At 45.7% G+C, this 21,551-nt stretch overlaps 1 protein-coding gene across 4 annotated transcripts in view; it reads right to left on the reverse strand.

The window, feature by feature from the left end:
• Positions 1 to 21,551, reverse strand: part of STAC3 (SH3 and cysteine rich domain 3) — a 159,579-nt gene that overhangs the window by 63,544 nt on the left and 74,484 nt on the right. For all 4 annotated transcript variants that reach the window (XM_075337070.1, XM_075337069.1, XM_075337068.1 and 1 more), the window contains one exon: positions 8,285 to 8,561. In XM_075337070.1, coding sequence (XP_075193185.1) covers positions 8,285 to 8,543 — 259 coding nt within the window. In that variant the 5' untranslated portion in view covers positions 8,544 to 8,561. The remainder of the gene's footprint in view (positions 1 to 8,284; positions 8,562 to 21,551) is intronic.

The following is a 21,551-nucleotide window of genomic DNA, read 5'->3' on the forward strand; positions in this document are numbered from 1 at the left end:
ATTTTGCTCCCTCTCTCTTCCCTTCACTGATACAACCTATGGGATCTTTTCGTGTCTAGCATGGAGAACTGGGAGAGCAGAGAAAATAGATGAAGTTACCCTCAGCTGATAGTAGCTAGGATAAGAATGTTGTCTCATCTACATTATGTCAAAATCAGCAACACAACCAGCTATTTAAAGAAGTTGTACAGATTCTACAACATGAAAATAGTAGAAGCTAAAAAAATATTTAAAAATTGCTTAGTTTTGCATAGAATTTGAATACAACGGATGCTGCACGCTATAAGGTCATATGAGACGTAAAGATGAATTAAAAGGAATCTATCACCAGGTTCATGCTGCCCTATCTGAGGACAGTATAAAGTAGTGACAGAGGCCCTAACAGCAGAGCTATGTCACTTACATTTTTCTAGGAGTAGTTCTCAGAAAATCACACTTACAGTACAAGCTAACAGATGCAGTCCTTGTATTTATAAGCAGCTGGCCTCACCACCCTCCTGCGGATGATTGACAGCTTCCTCTCTATACTACTGAAAGTGAGATAGCTGCCAGTCAGCAGCAGAGAGGCACGGGAGCCAGGAGCTCTTGAATATCAATGACTATTAAGTGTACACACATAATTGAAAGGATTTACCAACTCACTGCACTCATCTCGTACTACAACTGAAAAATTGAGATTTTATGAAAACTACTGAGAAAAGTAACTGTGGTTACATTTCTGTTGCTACTTGAAATGACCATAAGAAAGGTAGCATAAGCTTGATCAAAGATCTCTTTTAATAGCAGATAGGTTGGAAAAAGTGGAGGGGGATCTTCCTTGTAATGAAACATTGGTAAAATATTGTAATCTTTTTAGAAATTCTTAGTGGTGGCTTTATTGATGCTTTTAACGGGCTTGCCTGGGCTTTTTACCTATTCTTTGTGTGTATCTGGGCTTCAGAATGTTTACAGTTTGTCATATACTCACTGTAAGCATTCTGTACTTTTGCCTAGATAACACACTGTGGCATGTGACCAGCCTCACTGCTTATTTTGTATGATCTGGGCACATGCAGACAAGGCCTTTTCCTATTCTCTTTAGAGACTAGTCATAACATCACAACAGATGCCACGCCCAGTCTCTGCCAGATCCTTCTCCTGCCTCCTCCTTCAGCCTCCCAGTGAATGCTCACAATACAAGGCAGCATTTGCTTGACCCAGATGATTGTACTAACCAATTATATATAAGGAGGCAGTGGGGGACAAAATACATTATATAAGAAGGCTGCGGGGGACGTCATACCATATATACGGGGGCTGTAGGGTCATCATACCATGTATAAGATGCTATGGGGGATAATATATCATATTTATGATATCATACCATATATAAGGGGTTGTGGAGGACATCATGCCCAGTGGCATATCGTCAATGGCGGCAGACCATGCGGCCTCTATGAGGCCCCTGAATATGGGGGCAGTGCCAGCACTGACACGGGGCCCCCACCTGGTATCACACTTTCAATTGTATCGGCATTGCGGATGACGACACAGTTGAAAACCAAAATGAAAGAGAGGGCACTATGCTCCCTCCTCCTTCATTCTCCTGCTGTGTCTGCACTCTGATGTCTCATCTTGACACAGTGGACGTGCAATAGTAACATCATTGCGCCCACTGTGTCAAGATGTGCAGAGCTGCAGACTTCTTGCCAAGGAGACCACAGCAGCACAGCAAAAAGGAGAGGGGAGCTTTTTTTTTTGTTTTTTTAAATCATTGAATACAGTGGTACCTCGCTTAACGAGTAACCCACTTAACGAGAATTTCGCTTAACAAGCAAAGCTTTCTGTAAGTTTGTAACCCGGTTTACGAGAAAGCTTTACTGGACGAGCAAAATCCTCACCGCACACACTTCTGGTTCCATACATCCACCTCGCTCTGACCTGCACTTCCAGTCCACACAAACACACACATGTACCCAAAAATACACACAAACACACATGCACGCACACACATACAGTATTATGCTCACCTTACCTTCCATTCCACCACCGGCCTTATGGTTCTTGTAAGTTCCCTGGTACATCGCGACGTCCTCGCGGCGAACTACAAGTACCATGAGGCCGGCGGTGGAACGGAAGGTAAGGTGAGCATATAATATGTGTACCTTCCGTTTCATCGCCGGCCTCCTAGGTCCTGTAGTTCGCCGCTCCGCTCCACTCCAGGCTGTGCATTGGCATCCATAGCAACGAAGCAGGAACTTCCTGTCACTGCTACTCAAAGGCAGCGTGCTGGCCAATCAGAGGCAAGCGACTCTGCCGCGGAAGTTCCTCCCTCATCGTTATGGTAACCCACATACACAGCCCGGCCCCGTACCAGAGAACAGCCAGTCCCAGGAGACCGGCGATGGAACGGAAGGTAAGGTGAGTATATAATATGTGCGTGTGCGTGCGTGCTTGTGTGTTTCTGTATGTTTGTACGTGTTTGTGTGCGTTTGTGCATGTGTGGAATGATAGAATAGGGGACCAGAATGGGACATTTAACAAGTTGTGGAACGAATTGTCTGCATTGCAATGATTTCCTATGGGAAATCTTGCTCTGCTAAACGAGTAACTTGGTTAACAAGCACACTCCCAGAACGGATTGTTCTTGTTAAGCAAGGTTCCACTGTATACTGTTGGCAAATGGCCATAATACTATAAAAAGATGACTATGGGGTGTGTATTATACTATTTGAAGGACTATGGGGATGCATTATAATATATGGAAAACTATGGGGTTGAGTTTATAATATAAGGAGTAGGGGAAGCTTAAAACTGAAATTTTGGCTCAACTGGATGTAACTATGATTGTCAGGACACAACAAGTCCACCAGTGGGCGTATCGCGGTGACTAACCCCCTCACTCCCAGATGTTTGATTTGCTGCATCTGGTGCAAAAATGGTTGCAGTCAGAATCCTTCACCCCAGTACAGATGGTGGAGTGGATCATAATGGACAGGTTTGTTTACTCCCTCCCAAAGCCAGTACAGATTTGGGTTGCCCAGGGGGATACCCAAAATGCCAATTGCCTGGTCGGACTGGTGGAGATGGTAGCAGGTAGTTCCTTGCCACGGGACTTACCATTTCCATACTGGGAGATCTCACCAGGGGCTGACAGCCAAAAGAAGGGTACTAGAGCCACAGGAGGGGGAAATCTAAGGTCCCAATGGGCGAGTGGGTTTTGACAAGGACTTCAGCCAATAATATCTGTTAAAGGTGTTAGGGCCCAGGTCGCATAGCCACCTGTTGTTTCCTGACCACAGAGCCAATGGACTGCAGCATTGATTTGAGTTCCTCAGATTATGCCTACCCAGCCTGCAGTATGAACGGTCAACCAAGTGAGGGATCGTAGGCATGTCTCGTGGAATTAAATGGCGTAAGAGTGATGGAACTGTGAGACTAGATAGCTTTGGTTCCAAGGCCTTGGTCAACCAGAAAGTATAATATTTTGGGGATTAGTTATCTCTATGTGGGGGATAACTGATTAATTTAAAAAATAAGTCTTACATGGCTGCTTGTCATTCTAGTAGTGTGTTCCATGTGATTAAAAAAAAAAGGATTGTCTCTTTACTATTTGCTAATATAAATAAAACTCGCAGTCAGCTATTTTCACATGACTAGCAATGGCCAACAGCTGAGTCATGCAGTAGGGCAGAGTAGAGGGGCAAGGTTAAAATGTATCATATTTGCATATTCTGCAACCTGTCAAATACTTTTATATTACCAGAGTAACCTACTGTTCCTTTCTCCATCTTCTTTTACTTGCTCTGGTCATATCAAGAAGAGTATCTCCTATTTATCGCCAGGTTCAGATGGTCGTATCAAAAATTAGTCAGTCACATCTGTAAAATGCACTCACCCTTATTATGGATGGGCTAAAACGGTCTAGTATTCCATGCACTATTTTGGTCTTTAACATGGACCAAAATAGCGCATGCTGTGAGTAAGGAAAAATGCTCATGTGTACTAGCACATCGGCTACAAATTGGTATGTGGGCTGTCCATGTTTACTGTAAAAACAAACTCATCTGAACAAGCCTTAAAGGGAATCTGTTAGCAAGACTTCACTCCCCAAACTGATTATATGCACATTTAGCTCTTTCAAAGACAAGTCCCACAATAGCTTTACATGGTCAATCCATTCTTACATTTCTGAGAAATCTCCATTTAAATTGATATGCAAATGAGGGTGTCGATCTGATGTTTCTGTCACTCCAGCTCTATTTCCTGCCAGTGCTGCCTCCTCTTACTTGACTGAGAGCTACTATTCAGTGTGATTTCATGCAATGGAGCAGTCAGTAAAGCAGGAAAAAGAGTGGGGCAGGGAATAGAGCTTGATCCTCATTTCCATATCAATTCATACACTGATTTCTCAGTAACGGAGGAATGGACTGGCCATGTAAAGGTATTACTTGACTTGACTTTGAAAGAGCTGCATGCACAGAGAAATAGTTTGGGAGGCATAATCTTGCTGACCGATTCCTTTTAACTCTAGTGAGCCCTCGCGGGCAGGGTCATCTCACCTCCTGTACCTTGTATGTTTTATGAATTGTACTTGTACCTATTATGTATTCACATGTAAAGCACCATGGGATAAATGGTGCTATAATAATAATAATAATAACAATAACAATAACAACTCCAGATTTCTGACAGAAAAAAAGACTATTTTGACAGAGCAAAAGGGTTGCTTAAGGTCTCTCATAACAATCCAACAATATGCAACGTGCACTTTAAAGGGGTTGTCCCCTTTGACTCTAGGTTATTGTAGGGTAACCTTGCACCCTAAGATGTGGGAATCTCCAGATATCAGCAATAATCTGTGAGTGTGCCTAAGGGAAGATTCACACGGCCATATAACTCAGACAAGGATTGCAACCCAATGCTCGGACTGGCCGGCAGCTCTCCTGACCTGAGCACAACCACATGTATTTCTATGTAGAGTCACACTTAAGTCGGGACAGCCACCAGCAAGGCCAAGCATTGAGTTGTGAGCCTCATCCCAGTTATACAGCTGTGTGAATCTTCCCTAATACTAAGGGGTACTTTGCAGGTTGCGACATCGCTACTACGATATCGTCGGGTGGAAATCAAAAGTGAAGCACATCCGGCGCCGGTAACGACGTCGCAACGTGTAAAGCCTAGATGCGCCGATAAGCGATCGCAAAAGCGTCATAAATCGGTGATCTATGTAGCGTCGGACATTTCCATGTCGCACCAATAGGAGATACGATGTTGTTTGTCGTTCCTGCGGCACCACACATCGCTGTGTGTGAAGCCGCAGGAGCGAGGAACATCTCCTTACCTGCCTCCACCACCAATGCGGAAGGAAGGAGGTAGGCGGGATGTTTACATCCCACTCATCTCCGTCCCTCCGCTTCTATTGGCCGCCTGCCGTGTGACGTCGCTGTGACGCCGAACGACCCGCCCCCTCAGGAAGGAGGCGGGTCGCCGGCCAGAACGACGTCGCAGGGCAGGTAAGTGCATGTGAATCTGCCGTAGCGATAATGTTCGCTACGGCAGCTATCACAAGATATTGCATGTGCGACAGGGGCGGGTACTATCATGCTCGGCATCGCTATCATCGGCTAGCGATGTCGCAGCGTGCAAAGTACCCCTAAGTGTTTGGCTTCCCTGTAGTGCCACCATATGAGAAATGAAGCATGATACAGTTTTTACTCAAAACAACTAATTGTGAGTGTGCAGTGGGTGAGCAGACCCCTGCAAAAGGGAGCATAGTTAACCCGGAAATGTTATTAATAAAAATGTTTTATTTATATGTGCATGTGTATTGTGTTAGGGTACCCCTAGTGGCCGGGTGGGACGGCTGTCACCACAGTGGGGAGGAGGAGCCGGCAGAGACAAGGGGAGGAGAGAGCAAGGGTGTGAGGAAAAGATTAGATCAAGGGAGCAGTCGTCTCGGGGACAGGAGCGGAGCAGCAGAGCCGGGGCAGAGTGTGGGAGCTGGAAATCAGGGAAGCCGGTGAGAAAAGGAGCGGGCGGAACCTCATAGTGTGAAGCAGTCCGGTGTGGGTCCGGGCTGTGGGTAGCCAGAAGTGGGAGCCGGGCGAAGTGGAGTAGTCAGGCACATCCCCACTGGAGGGGACGCAAGGACAGGCTTCCCCCAGCTAAGAAAGCGTATCATCACCTTTATTGCTTTGTTTGGGACTTTGTGAAGAATAAAAGAATGTTTGTTCATTGCATCGAACCCTGCCTGAAGAGTGTTTGTGCGCCGGATAACATCTGCATCACCACCACACTCTGCCCCACCAAGTCATCTCCTGTCCCCATAGTGACGGTGGAACCAGGGGTAAGCCTGATAGCAAGGGCCACGACTACAAGGCCGGAGGCACCCCTGGCACCCCGTTACATGTGGCGTAGTCGGCAGGATCCGAGTCCCCTGCCAGGGACCCAGGAGGCTGGAGATCGGGTCGTGCCTGAAGCACAGGATCCGGACCAGGATACAAGATTTCCAGTCCTGTGGTGGGAAGAGAACCCAGTACCCGTAGCGTTGGACCGGGTACAAGATGGCGGCAAGGAGGCCGTTATCTGTGAGGAAGAAAAGGCGCGGAAAATTGGCGCCGAAAGAAGAGCCTGGGGCTGGCCGGTGCCGAAGAGAAAGCATGGAGTACTCCGCCCAAAGAGGGGAGGCGCCAGCTCCAGGGCATGGAAGAAGAAGAAAAAGAAGTACCTCAGCGGAGGAGTCAAGATGATGCGTGGGGCTGGGGGTGGAGTCTGTTTAAGAGCGGGAAACGAGGACCCGCCTCCACTCTACCCAGTCTCAGCATTGACACCGCCGCCGTTACCAGCAAGATTGTCAGGGGCAGCGACGCCTTCACCACCGAGAGGAGCTGCAGCAGCTGCGCCCGTGGAGCCACCCTACGCCCCTGCGTCCTTCCAGAGGATCCGTCGGCAGCCGGGACAATCCCTGGGGGCATACATCCAGGCCCAAGCGGAGGAATGGAAGAGGGCCTGGCCCCCAGAGTAAGTCACCACTGCTGATCTGTTGTTTAAGTCCGGCGCCGTTTAGCCGGCAGAAGTTCTTTTAAAGTTTTACGGGCCGTTGCCCCATTCTGTGTGTTTGTACGGGCAGTCGCCCCATCTAAGACCGGGAGCGCTGTTGAGCCTCCGGGCGCTAGTTGAAAGAAAGACCGGGAGCGCTGCTGCGTCTCCGAGCGCTACCCAAGGACCGGGAGCGCTGCAGAAACCGCCGGGCGCGGGACTGGTGCCCTCTGTGTGGGTGCTGCGCCTATTGTGGACGGTATTGCAGACTTTACGTGCTTCTGTGTGTTTTAAGTTAGAGCCGTGCCGGGAGGCTCGGGTTTTAAGAGGGGAGGTATGCAGTGGGTGAGCAGACCCCTGCAAAAGGGAGCATAGTTAACCCGGAAATGTTATTAATAAAAATGTTTTATTTGTATGTGCATGTGTATTGTGTTAGGGTACCCCTAGTGGCCGGGTGGGACGGCTGTCACCACAGTGGGGAGGAGGAGCCGGCAGAGACAAGGGGAGGAGAGAGCAAGGGTGTGAGGAAAAGATTAGATCAAGGGAGCAGTCGTCTCGGGGACAGGAGCGGAGCAGCAGAGCCGGGGCAGAGTGTGGGAGCTGGAAATCAGGGAAGCCGGTGAGAAAAGGAGCGGGCGGAACCTCATAGTGTGAAGCAGTCCGGTGTGGGTCCGGGCTGTGGGTAGCCAGAAGTGGGAGCCGGGCGAAGTGGAGTAGTCAGGCACATCCCCACTGGAGGGGACGCAAGGACAGGCTTCCCCCAGCTAAGAAAGCGTATCATCACCTTTATTGCTTTGTTTGGGACTTTGTGAAGAATAAAAGAATGTTTGTTCATTGCATCGAACCCTGCCTGAAGAGTGTTTGTGCGCCGGATAACATCTGCATCACCACCACACTCTGCCCCACCAAGTCATCTCCTGTCCCCATAGTGACGGTGGAACCAGGGGTAAGCCTGATAGCAAGGGCCACGACTACAAGGCCGGAGGCACCCCTGGCACCCCGTTACAAGTGCACAGGTATACTGGGTCATCCAGCATTGAAGACATTTTTTTTCTTTTACTCTCTATTCTCTGAATAGGAAGGTCTTGAGCAAGGGGCACCATTTATTAACCTACTTTTTTTTTTTTTTAATTGAGTACATGAAAATCGTTTTTCAAGATCAAACAACCCCTTTGTAGAGTTTGTTATTTTACTGCCTCTACCAGATGTAATTAGCAATGAATATAACATTTGTGTAACTGAGATAGTGGTAAGGAAAACTTACAAACAATCATTCTAGCGCACACATCACAGAACTTAGGCTTCTTCAGGTAATGATCCTTGAATTTATGAGGTTTGTCATTGACAGGTCGAGGAGGCTCTGGAGGGGGTTCATCATTCTTGTCATCCTCATCGTCCTCTTCTTCTGACTCATAGATATAATAAATAATATGGCCGCCTGAGTTTTGGATTTCACCATTTGGCTGATTGTCTGGACTTGGGGTCTCGATGGGTTCACTTTCTTCTTTTTTCTTTTTGAACATTTCCTTTAATTGTTGTACCTGAAAGAAAGATATAAGTAACATTTAAACATACATATTTAACACATTGAAAAGATCATTAAGGAGTATCAGACTTTCATTTATCAATAATTTGGTCCAGCATGAAAAATTATGAAACTGCAAATTACTTTGTTAGAGCATTTGTCTTCATAGCTGAAAAAATTGCTTGTAAATGACTTCCAAACCCTGCTTTTTCACAGTCTAGTAGCTTGCCTTCATGCTGTACAGATATTTTTATGTACTCATTTAGAGTACAAATGCTGGCAGTGAAAGAGTAGGCATTTGTGTCCTCCCCGAGTGTTTTGCTTAACAGAACAATCTCATGCAGCAGGTTTGATAGACATTCATTTCTTCTAATATAGTATAATGTAATGGAAACATTGGATTTACTTCCCTATGCACCCTGCATCCATAAGCACCTAGTGATTCATATGTACAGTATTTTCAGATCTAACTATGTACACTCAACATTGAAATTGCAACACCAAGAAGGAAAAATCAAAGAATAATGGAAACTCCAGCATTAATAGATTTGGTAATGATATGCAAATGATAAAAAAATTAAACAACTTTTTCAAAACATCTCGATATACAGGTAGTCCTCGACTTACGACGTTGATCCGTTCTTACGCTTCGTCGTAAACCGAATTTCGATGTAAGTTGAACCACACATTCATACAGTACTGTACCATAACAACAGTACGGTACTGCAAACACTTAACTTGGGAGGCAGCTGCAGAAGGTGCTGGAGATACTGGGGACGGTATCAGATGAGTCTGGCTTACATTTGGGAGCCATAATGAAGGGTGTTATGGCGTGTAGAAGACTCGTTTTCCTCTGTACAGCACTGGAGTAGAGCGTCGTATAAAGCGTCGTAACCACGAAACGATGTAACTCGAGACCGTTGTAACCCGAGGACTACTGTATTCAGTATCAAGTATGCTTTGGCTGCGATCAATGAGATAATTAGTGGTTGTATGAGGAATGTTCTGCCATGTTGAATGCACTTTGGCAAATCATCAAACTCCGCTTCTCGCAGCTTCCTTTGCAGCTTGGCATTGCATCGATTTGATCGTGGAACCAGTGGTGCAGCTACTTCTCCAAAGGTTTCCCAGGAGCCATTTTCAGTAAGAGAATGCCAGGCTGCATGTTGCTTGTGGTACTGTATTTAGTATTGTAGATCATTGTTACTAAGGGAACTTGATTTTGCTGAAGCTTTCTTTGTATTAGAACCATTTGCTATACTGAGTGTCAGCTTTTTTGTGTCTTTCAATGTTTTTAATGTCTATTGTTATTCAATAAAATTGTTAGAATTTAGATATATATGGTGTGCACATCTCTATATGCAGAGCTCTTTTCTTCAAAATGCTTGTGGTACTGTGACATGTCTCATGAAGACGTTTTACCACAAAACATACGTTGGGGCTGGGGAGACAGACATATATTCAAACTTTGTAGATAAAGAAGTTCCACTGGGTGAAGAAAATACTCCATGTTTTAATCCATAAAGGTCATGATAATACAGCAATGTTTCGACTACAAAGTCTTTTTCAAGCATGCTCCAGTGGGACGCTGTCTTCTTTATCTACATGGTATGTTTTATTTCAAGTGGATCCCTTGAACTGAACGTGTGCCCCTAATGTGCTGAGACTGTGTGTTAAATTGCACATGTATCTGACCATTGATGCTACAAGCCATCTTTTTTCTATATATTCAAACTTTATCCTAGCGCCTAATCTCATGTAAGTGCATGTGTTAAATAATCTGCAAACTTTTTGTTACTTACAATCCTTCTAGTCACGCTTATGGACCTATGTGGTTATTATATCGTACACTAGCATTCTGAAGTCACTATGTGAAGTGATATTAATCACACTGCTTCAATTTAATGTGAGTCTACTGATTTAAATACGCCTTTACCCTTTTTAAACATATTATGGGAAAATATATCCATTAAAGAAGCATAAAAATACTGTTAAGGCTGCTTTAATTCTACATTTTTTTAACATGCGTCTTCCAGTGCAAATGCGTTTTCATTTCAATGCATTTGTAATGGACTCGCGTCAACATGCGTTCACCTGCGTTTGCGTGCGTTATAGTGAGGATCCAGTGACTTGCAGTTTTTTAACATTTTTCAAAAACGCTACTTGTAGTGTTTTGAGCTGCGTCCACATACTGCAAATTGCTGGATCCTGACTATACTGCATGCAAACCCATGTGAACGCTGGCATGCTGATAGACAGGATCCTGCTTGCTCTACTGAGCATGCACAGAAACCAGCCTCGGGTGATCAGTCCCTCTCTCCCCCTCCCTCTCCTCTCTCTCCCCCGCCTGAGAGCTGCGGACACTCGTAACAAAGATAAATATCGGGTAACCAAGCAAAGCGCTTCTCTTAGTTACGTTGTTTACGTTGGTTACGTGTGCAGGGAGCAGGCAGCCCTGCTCCTAGCAGCTGCGGATGCTCGTAACCAAGGTAAATATCAGGTATCCAAGCAAGTTACCCAATGTTTACCTTGGTTACGAGCCTCTGCAGCTGTCAGAAGCCGGCTCCCAGTCTATCACGTTCAGTTCCACTGACTCCTGATCACATGACTCCAATGCCCGCCCATAAACTTAAAGTGACAGGATCCTGCAAAATAACACTTGCGTTTGCATGCGTTTTTTTGCTGTAAAAGCAGGATCCACTTTTACAGCCAAAAAACGTTCATGACGCATGTTAAAAAACGTAGTGTGAAAGCAGCCTAAGCCATTTATATTGTGTTCCTCAAATATTGCTTTACGTTCATGGTAGGACCCATTATTTTTGTCTGTCTCCCTTATTCAGACAAGCAGCATTTGTATTTTAACTATTTCTATGCATTTATATTTTAATATGTAAATCAATAAATTAAATTTTGAGCCTAAATACTTCTTTTCTATTGTGGTATCTTGTGGTACTGTGAGCAGCTTATGTGATCTAAATCTGCTACCTGCAACGTCTCTGGACTTGTCTCCATCATTGATCAGTTGTTGCAAAGGATGTTACCATCAGTGAATCTTGATGATTTACTCAAGTGAATTCATTGTGACAAAACATTTATCAGACAACCATTAACCTTTTCCTGACATTGGATGTATCAGTACGTCCTATATTGTGGTGTGTTCCAGAAAATGGCTGTACCAATATGTCGATCATGTGTGCACAAAAGCTATGCTTTCACAATCGCTGCAGGGAGCTCCACTTCAGTGTTAGCTGAGCCCTGGCTATCACAGCTAGGGCCATTGCCTGCAACGACCCTTGGCTTTTAACCCCCTAAAAAAATTCCACCAGTGGTCAGGCTAATAAAAACTAATTTACCATAGAGAAACGAAATAAAATCGTAAAAGAAAGTATACAAATATTTTTTCAAAATCCCCAAATAAATAAAAAATTAAATAAATATTATACTAATGAACATATACATTTATGTAAAAATAAAAATCAACAAAAAAAACTACACATACTTGGTAACACCGCACCTGCAATGACCCGATCTATAAATCTGTCATACTAGTTAACCGCTTTAGTGAACATTGTAAAAAAAAAAAAGCATGGGAAAAATTAGGCTTTTTCATCAAACCGCCTAAAAAAAGTGAAATAAAATGTAATAAAAAAGGCAAATATAAATAAATATTTTATCCCTGAAAAAGTAATCTTATCCCACAAAAAAAACAAGCTGGAATACAACTTTGTCAATGGAAAAATAAAAACCTTATAGCTGTAAGAACATATTGATGCAAAATCATTATTTTTTGCTATAAAATTGTTTTGTGTGAAGTAGGCAGTGGCACAGCAGAAAAAAAGAGAGATAAGTGTGGTATCGCAATAAACCTACTGACCTGAGGGAAAAGCCGTCTTATCACTTTTACCAAATAGTGAATGACAAAAAAAAACCTATTTCTGAATTGTTGGTTTTTGTTTATTCTGCCTCCCAAAAATCAAAATAAAAAGCCATAAAAAAATGTTATCTGCCATAACATAGTACCAATAAAAGCATCAACTCATCCTGCAAAAACAAGCCCTCTGGAAAAAAATAAAAAAAACTATAGTTCTCAAAATATGGTAATGAATAACTTTTTTAAAGCATTGTTTTAGTGTGAGAAAGTGGGCAAATATAAAAACCCAATAGAAACCTGATTTCGGTGTAAATGCACCACTCCGATGAATAAATCTATTTTTAGAACTTATACCGCCCAATGAATGGCATAAAAAATAAAATATATTATTGACCTGCTGTCGATTTATTTATTCTGCCTTCCAAAGATTGCAGTAAGGTTCTGCTCACATTTATCCTGTGCTCTACGCTTAGCGCTTACATAGGAGTTTACATGTAAACCTCTGAAATACGGGATTTCGATGGAATTCCCGACAGAACATTCACTATACTGAGGCAGACTACAACACTGTGGACTCTCTCTGGCCTATAATATAGCTGTATCCATCTTTTTAAACATTCATTAACGCACGGACATCCACAGTTTTATGCACATCTGAAAAGTCGGACACTGCTAAACAGAGGCTTAACTGAGTTCATAGTAAGTCTGCTGCCTCAATATAGAGAATGGAGGCCTTGGGGTGTCATCTGAATCACGTTATTCTGAGGTTTAGAAGTAAACACCAAAAGTGCTCAGTGTAGAGCACAGAGTAAATGTGATTCAAAATGTCTGTTATTGAATATATAGGGGTCTTCCACAGTACTGGTAACACAAAAGGCTCTGGAAAAGTGCCATGGCTTCCCCAAAAAGAAATCCAGCAAAATCTGGACTTGCAACTCCAAATTCCCCCCTCTCTTCTGAGCCCCACAATGTTTCTAAACCACATTTAGTGTCCACATGCTTCACATTTCTGCAGTGAGGAGAGCCCGCTTAATTTTCCGATGTGTGTATCTCCAGAAGCATGGGCTGGCACAATGTGCGGGCACTAAAATATGCGGCACTGCAATGGCAGATTTTCAATTTTCACTCAGTAACATCCTTTGCTTCTTGTTTCTGGAAAACAACCATAGAGTCAAAATAGTCACTACACTTGTGGATAAATTTACAGATGGGTGTCATTTAAAAAATGGGGACACTGTAGGAGGGATTCTTCTCTTCTGGCACTTAGGGGCTCTGGATATGGAGTCCGCAAATTATTACAGGAAAATCTGTGCTCGAAGGGTCAAACAGCTCTCCTTCCCTTCTTACACGTTTTGCCTTTTGCTGTACAGTACACATATTAAACACTTAGCAGAAGTTGTGTGACACATTTTGGTTATATTTTTACCCATTTTCCTGTGTCAAAATGCAAAATCTAGGGCTAAAACAATTTTTTGGTGGTAAAAATGTAATTATTTTTCTTGACCGCCAAATGGTATAACATTCTGTGATAGTCCTGTGGTGTCAATATGATCACTGCATCCCTGGGTGAATTCATTGAGAGGCATATTTTATAAAATTAGGTCACTTATGGGGGTTATGTTGTTCTGCTACCTCAGGGGCTTTGCCAATGTGACATGGTACCCACAAAATATTCCAGCACAATCTGCAGTGCAAAATGGCACTCCTTCCTGTCTGAGCATTCCACTGTGCCTTAAAAGAAGTTCCCAATTACATATAGGGTATTGGCACACTCAGGAGAAATTGCACAACAACTGTGTGCTCCATTCTTTTCCTATTAGCCATTATCTATATATATAATTGCCTTATTCTGTCTGTCTGTCTTGCTCCAAAATTGTGTCCTTACGGTGACAAGCGTCTGATTGGCCGCTGCCTCGGCCTGGCCCCGCCCCCCCACAGATTGGTAGCTCGCCTCGGCCTGGCCCCGCACCCCCGCACGGATTGGCCGCTCGCCCCGGCCCTCCGCACGCATCGCTAGACATAACCTTGCGCTGCTGGGATCGTGACGGAGCCGGTGAATGCTGGTAACCATTATACACATCGGTTAACTAAGGTCCCTTAGTTACCCGATGTGTATCATAGTTACCAGTGTACACCGGCTCCCAAGCGGCCTTGCCCCGCCCCCCCCCACGGATTGGTCGCTCGCCTCGGCCTGGCCCCGCCCTCCGCATGGATTGGCCGCTCGCCCCGGCCCTCCGCACGCATCGCCAGACATAACCTTGCGATGCTGGGATCGTGACGGAGCCGGTGAACGCTGGTAACCATTATACACATCGGGTAACTAAGGTCCCTTAGTTACCCGATGTGTATCATAGTTACCAGCGTACACCGGCTCCCGGTACACATGTGCAGGGAGCCGGCATTATACTTCTCTCCCCCCAGGACTACTCCTCCTATTATAGTCCTCCGATTATACTCCTCTCTGAGTATAATAGGAGAACTATTATAGCATGGGGGATGTAGCACGATGGGGGGTGCGCAGCATGGGGGATGTAGCACGATGGGGGGTACGCAGCATGGGAAATGTAGCACGATGGGGGGTACGCAGCATGGGGGATGGAGCACGATGGGGGGTGCGCAGCATGGGGGATGGAGCACGATGGGAAGTGCGCAGCATGGGGGATGGAGCACGATGGGGAGTGCGCAGCATGGGGGATGGAGCACGATGGGGGGTGCGCAGCATGGGGGATGGAGCACGATGGGGGGTGCGCAGCAGGGGGGATGGAGCACGATGGGGGGTGCGCAGCATGGGGGATGTAGCACGATGGGGGGTACGCAGCATGGGGGATGGAGCACGATGGGGGGTGTGCAGCATGGGGGATGGAGCACGATGGGGAGTGCGCAGCATGGGGGATGGAGCACGATGGGGAGTGCGCAGCATGGGGGATGGAGCACAATGGGGGGTGCGCAGCATGGGGGATGGAGCACGATGGGGGGTGCGCAGCATGGGGGATGGAGCATGATGGGGGTGCGCAGCAGGGGGGATAAATCACGATGGGGGATGCGCAGCATGGGGGATGGAGCACGATGGGGGTGCGCAGCATGGGGGATGTAGCACGATGGGGGGTGTGCAGCATGGGGGATGTAGCACGATGGGGAGTGCGCAGCATGGGGGATGTAGCACGATGGGGAGTGCGCAGCATGGGGGATGGAGCACGATGGGGAGTGCGCAGCATGGGGGATGGAGCACGATGGGAGTGTGCAGCAGCATGGGGGATGGAGCACGATGGGGAGTGCGCAGCATGGGGGATGGAGCACGATGGGAGGTGCGCAGCATGGGGGATGGAGCACGATGGGGGTGCGCAGCATTGGGGATGGAGCATGATGGGGAGTGCGCAGCATGGGGGATGGAGCACGATGGGGAGTGCGCAGCATGGGGGATGGAGCACGATGGGGAGTGCGCAGCATGGGGGATGGAGCACGATGGGGGTGCGCAGCATGGGGGATGTAGCACGATGGGGGGTGCGCAGCATGGGGGATGGAGCACGATGGGGGGTGCGCAGCATGGGGGATGGAGCACGATGGGGGGTGCGCAGCATGGGGGATGGAGCACGATGGGGGGTGCGCAGCATGGGGGATGGAGCACGATGGGGAGTGCGCAGCATGGAGTATGGAGCACGATGGGGGGTGCGCAGCATGGGGGATGGAGCACGATGGGGAGTGCGCAGCATGGGGGATGGAGCACGATGGGGGGTGCGCAGCATGGGGGATGGAGCACGATGGGGGGTGCACACCTCCCCCCACTGCACAACACCACACACACACTGGGAACCACAAACACCGCCCTACACAGACACCCAACACACAAACAGCGCGGCACACACAAATATATGCACATGCCGCACAGCACACACATTGCACAAAACATACCTCCCACCAAAACACACACACACACCCCACACCCACACAAACCGCGCAACACACACACACAGCGCTCCACAAACAACGCAACACACACAACGCAACACACAAACAACACCGCTCTCACCCCCCGCCACACCCAGACAACACCCAGAACATGTACAGCGCCCTACACAAACACTTGGTAACTACACACAACAACATCTATATATATATATATATATAACAAAAATCATACATTAACTACACAATACGTAAATTCTAGAATACCCGATGCGTAGAATCGGGCCACCTTCTAGTAACAAATAAACACTTAGGACTAAAAACAGTTTTGTAAAAATGTTATTCTTTATAACCACCAAATAGTGTAAAATGCTGTGAGGCGCATGTGGTGTCAACATGTTCACTGCACCGATAGATGAATTCATTAAGAGGTGTAGTTTGTAAAATGGGCTCACTTATGGGGGTCTGCTTTTATTGCACCCCAGGTACTCTAGTAAAGTGACATTGCATGCTCAAATGATTCCAGAAAAATGTGCACTGCAATATGGCACTCCTTCCCTACTGAGTTTCCCTATTGTATTGGGCAAAAAAAACAGGAAATTTTCATTTACTCTTACCAATGTTATACAATTCTGTGAAATGCCTGAAGGTAAAAAATGTTCACTACATACCTAGATAAATTCCTTGAGATGTACAGTTTCCAAAATGGGGTCACTTTTGGGGGCTTTCTGCTGTTTTGCCACGTCAGGGTCTTTTCAAAAGTGACATGACATCTGCAACTATTCCAGCCAAAATGGTGCTCCAAAATTTAAACAGTGCTCTTTCCCTTCTGAACACTGCCGTGCGCCCAAAAAGTAGTTTTCCACCATAAATGGAAAATCAATGTATGCAAGATAAATTGCACAACAAATTTTACTGTCCATTTTCTCCTGTTACCCTTATGAAAATTTAAAAAGCAACATGTTTATGGTAAAAACTTTGTAAAGCACCTGTGGGTTCAACATACTCCCCACACCTCTAAATAAATTCTTTGAGGGGCATAGTTTCTATAAATGGAGTCATTTGCAAGGGGGAGGGGGTTCCACTGTTTAGGCACATCAGGGCTTAGAAACCACAACATGGCATCAACTATCTATTACATCCAATGTTGTGCTCTAAAAGTTGAATGCTGCTCCTTTTCTTTTGAATCTTGCTGTGCACCCAAACAGTAGTTTTCCTCCACATATGGGGTATTGGTGTATGCAGGAGAACTTGCGCAACAAATTGTATAGTCCATTTTTCCTCGTTGCCCATGTGAAAAAATAAACATTTTGGGCAATAGGAACAATGTTATAAAATTTTATGAGGCACCTGTGGTTCAAGGTTCTCACCCCTCCTCTAAATAAATTTCATGAGGGGTGTAGTTCCAAAATGGGGCAACTTGAGGGGGTTTCCACTGTTTAGGGACATCAGGGTCTCAGCAAACACGACATGGCGGCATCTATCTATTTCAGCCAATTTTGCGCTTCAAATGTCGAATGGTACTCCTTCACTTTCGAGCCCTGCCGAATGCCAAAGCAGTAGTTTTTCACCATACATGTGGTATTTGAAACCAGGAGAAATGTCACAACAAATTGTATGGTCCATTTTCTTCGGTTACTGTTATTAACAAAAAAGCAATATTTGAGTCTAAAACTATATTTTTGTGGTAAAAAGCAAAATTGTCATTTTTCCTTCCACATTGCTTTAATTTGTATGAAGCACCTAACGGGTTAATACAATTCTTGGATGTGGTTTTGAGCACTTTCAGAGCTGGAGTTTTTAAAATGGTGTCACTTTGATTATTTTCTATCCCAAAGCCCCTCAAAGTCACTTCAAATGTAATGTAGTCTCTACAAAAAAAATTGGTTTTGTAAATTTTGTTTAAAAAAATGAGAAATTGCTGATTATTCTTTAACCCTTTTGATTTCCTAGCAAAAAAAAAAGTTTCAAAAATGGTGTTATGGTGCTAGTGATGTAAAGTAGACATGTGTGAAATGTTATTTATTAATTATATTGTGTGACATAACTCTGGTTTAATAGCATAAAAATTCAAAGTTTTAACATTGTTACATTTTCTAATTTTTCACCAAAATTCAAATATTTTCACAAATAAACATAAAACATTTCAACCTAAATTTACCACAACACAATGTCTCACGAACAAACAGTCTCAGTCTCAGAATCACTGGGATCTTAAAGTGTTGTAGAGTTATTACCACATAAATTAAACATAGACATATCAGGTCGTCACAGAGTATTATGCAATCAGCCCTTCTGCATGATATCCATCTCCTCCTTGGTTACGGGTCCCTGACCTTTGGTGTTGCTAAGAACAAGCTAATCAAAACCCTAGGAACACTCTGCCCCACACCCACCAGACACACCAGTGGACAGCCTGAAGAGAATAGGATCGCCCACTTGGGGGGTTGGTTAAGGGGAGGTCAAGAGTGTAAAGAGACAGTGTAGTGTTGGAGGTGAAAGTGAGAGGAGGTCAGGAGCTGGGCTCCTTGAGACTACTAGGTGCCAGTCTGGGTCTGGGTAGGAGCTGGATCCCGGTCGCAGGGGATCGTAACAAGGGGCACGGACTGTCGAGGAGGACAGCCGGCGGCCTTGTGCCATCACCGGGCAGGGGCCAGGGCACGACGCAGTACGTGGACCCTAGGCCAGGAAGTAGCTTCAGGCGTCCTGGTAATTTACCCGATGAGGACGGACCCTTCAAGATCCGTTCTCCACCCGCTCCAAAATCGGGGTACTAGCGCAACGAACGAGGGGGATAGGACTTTCCCACTACATAGTCCAGAAAATCCCAAGGGTGAACCCTGAGAGCAAGCTCACCCAGTTAGCCATACTGGTGAGTGGGACCCATTTAGTTCTATGCTAAAAGGGACCAACTACAGAAAAGAGGTGCCAAGGTCAATGTCACAGGCTAACAAGCAACACTAACGGGCACGGGATCCAGGCGTGCTCCCTCCCTGCTGCAGTGCATTAAGAACTTTGGTTTACCACGGTTGTCAGCGTCAGCGTTATTGGACTGAGTGAGTGTGCAATTAACCGTTACTGGCCCGACGGCACCTCCCCGCCACCATCACCGAGTCCCGCGGCATTCCCCCTACCCGTGGAGGGGTTAAACACCTGGCTGCCCACACCATCACCACCGGGTACTCCCAATTGAAGGGGTGGAACTCCATCTTACCACGCACCACGGGTAGTGTCACAAACCTTCCACACTTTCCCCTGTAAATACCCCCCTTTATTCCGGGTGGCCGCGCAACCACGACCCCTCGGGTCCGGAGACCCCTCGAGCCACCGCGGATCCGGATCAGAGTGGCAGCGGCAGGCTGCCGATGCGGGGGCGACACAAATACATTTGTAATGCTTTGATATGGACAGTGAATGCGGTAGGAAAAGCAAGACACAAGTTAGGGAGGCAGAAGCAGCTGAGCCAAACACACAAGCTAGAGTAGCCATAGCCACTCTCCATTACACAGCTAATTGGAGGGCACTGAGCATAATAGAATTAGTTTGGATAAGGCTGCTTTCACACAGTTTTTTTGCATCAGGCACAATCCGGCTCAAAAACCTATGCAACGGATGCAGCGAAAAAAACTGATCCGTTGCATAAGTTTTTCCATGCGGCCCGTCCGTTTTTTCACGGATGCGGCTTGATACTGAGCATGCGCAGTTCAAAAAACCGCATCCAGCGGCCGGATGCGGTTTTTGCTTGCATCCGGCGTCCATGGGCTTGCATTGTAAATCGCGCCGAATCCGGCGCAATGCGTTTTTTTCGCCGCACAAAAAAACTTGCCAGGCAACGTTCCTTCTGGTTGCCGCATGGGTTAAATATGCTGCATCCGGCAAAAAACGGACGCAACACAAGGCCATGCGGCACAATATGGAGCTAATGCAAGTCTATGCGGAAAAAACGCAACCAGCGGCAAAAAAAACGGTTGCGTTTTTTTCTGCAAAGCACTGTATTGTGCCGCTCAGCAAAAACCGGATGTGTGAAAGCAGCCTAAGATGGCTTCCTTCACCCACCCATCCCCCACACCCTCACGTGACAATGACCACCCACCCCACTGCCACTTGCTAATAATCACATCACTCTGTACTTTCTTGTACAGCATTTCAAAGTGGGCACTGACTGAATGTAGCAGGAGTCATGCTACACTATCCTTGTGAGTGCGGCATCAAAGTTGTCAAGTTCCCCTCTATTGACCCACATATATAAATGCCTTACCATGTAATGTGGTTATCTAACTATATGAAGTCAGTATTTTGATTACATAGGAGCTACAAAAGCACATATATCTACACGGATATTTATCATTGTAAGAAAGGGAGTCATTATAAGAGCAGGGGTTGGGGCAATATAAAAATAGAGTGCTTTTGGAAACAAATCTAATGCTTCCATTGCAATATACAAGGGACAATAAAAGGCCTGTTTACTGACACATATTACAGCCATTATTTATCTTACTGGAGTATAAGGACTCCTTATTAAGGAGTCTAAGATGGTTACTGGACATATCATGGAGGGGAGATTTGTATCACAGAGGTGATTATCGTCTGTGATGTAAGCCTGGAAGCTAGCTTGAATATGTATAGCACTGAGAGGGGTAATGGGACTGACAAGGGCCAGGTTAAAAAAGCAGTCAGAGAGATGGGTGGGACTGGCTGCTCACATATCCCCACCCTTCATTAGCTGTCTGTGTGTGGAGGTAAAAAATCCTCCTGTTTGAAATCTTCATGCTTGGACTTAACTCATTAGTGCCTTTGCTAGGACTGTATATCATGTTTGCCTCCACAAAAGGCCATTTATTTTGCTTGTGTGTAACTTGCTTTATGGAGCTTTAATAAAGCAGCCTGGAAGTTTTTCTTTAAAGTTGACGCTCATTTGTAAGTCAATGCCGCCATGTGAGCTGTGATCTCTACAGGAGATAGTGCCATGAGTTAGACCAACTGCACAAACATGGGACATGAGTGCCAGCTGAGCTCAGCCTGCTGCAGGAGAATGTTTCTGACAAGCACAACACAGGAGACAGATGCCTAACCTTTCAGTGCCAGCATCAGTACTCCAAATCAGTACCTACTGATATCAGTGCAGCTGAAGGCAGGGAAACTAGGGGAAAGCAGGGATTTGGAAGCCACTTACTTTATATAGTATTTATTTTTTATTGCAGGAGTGAAAAAAAATTCCCTAATAAAGTGATT

Source organism: Anomaloglossus baeobatrachus, chromosome 2, assembly GCF_048569485.1.
Source record: "Anomaloglossus baeobatrachus isolate aAnoBae1 chromosome 2, aAnoBae1.hap1, whole genome shotgun sequence".
NCBI lineage: Eukaryota > Metazoa > Chordata > Amphibia > Anura > Aromobatidae > Anomaloglossus > Anomaloglossus baeobatrachus.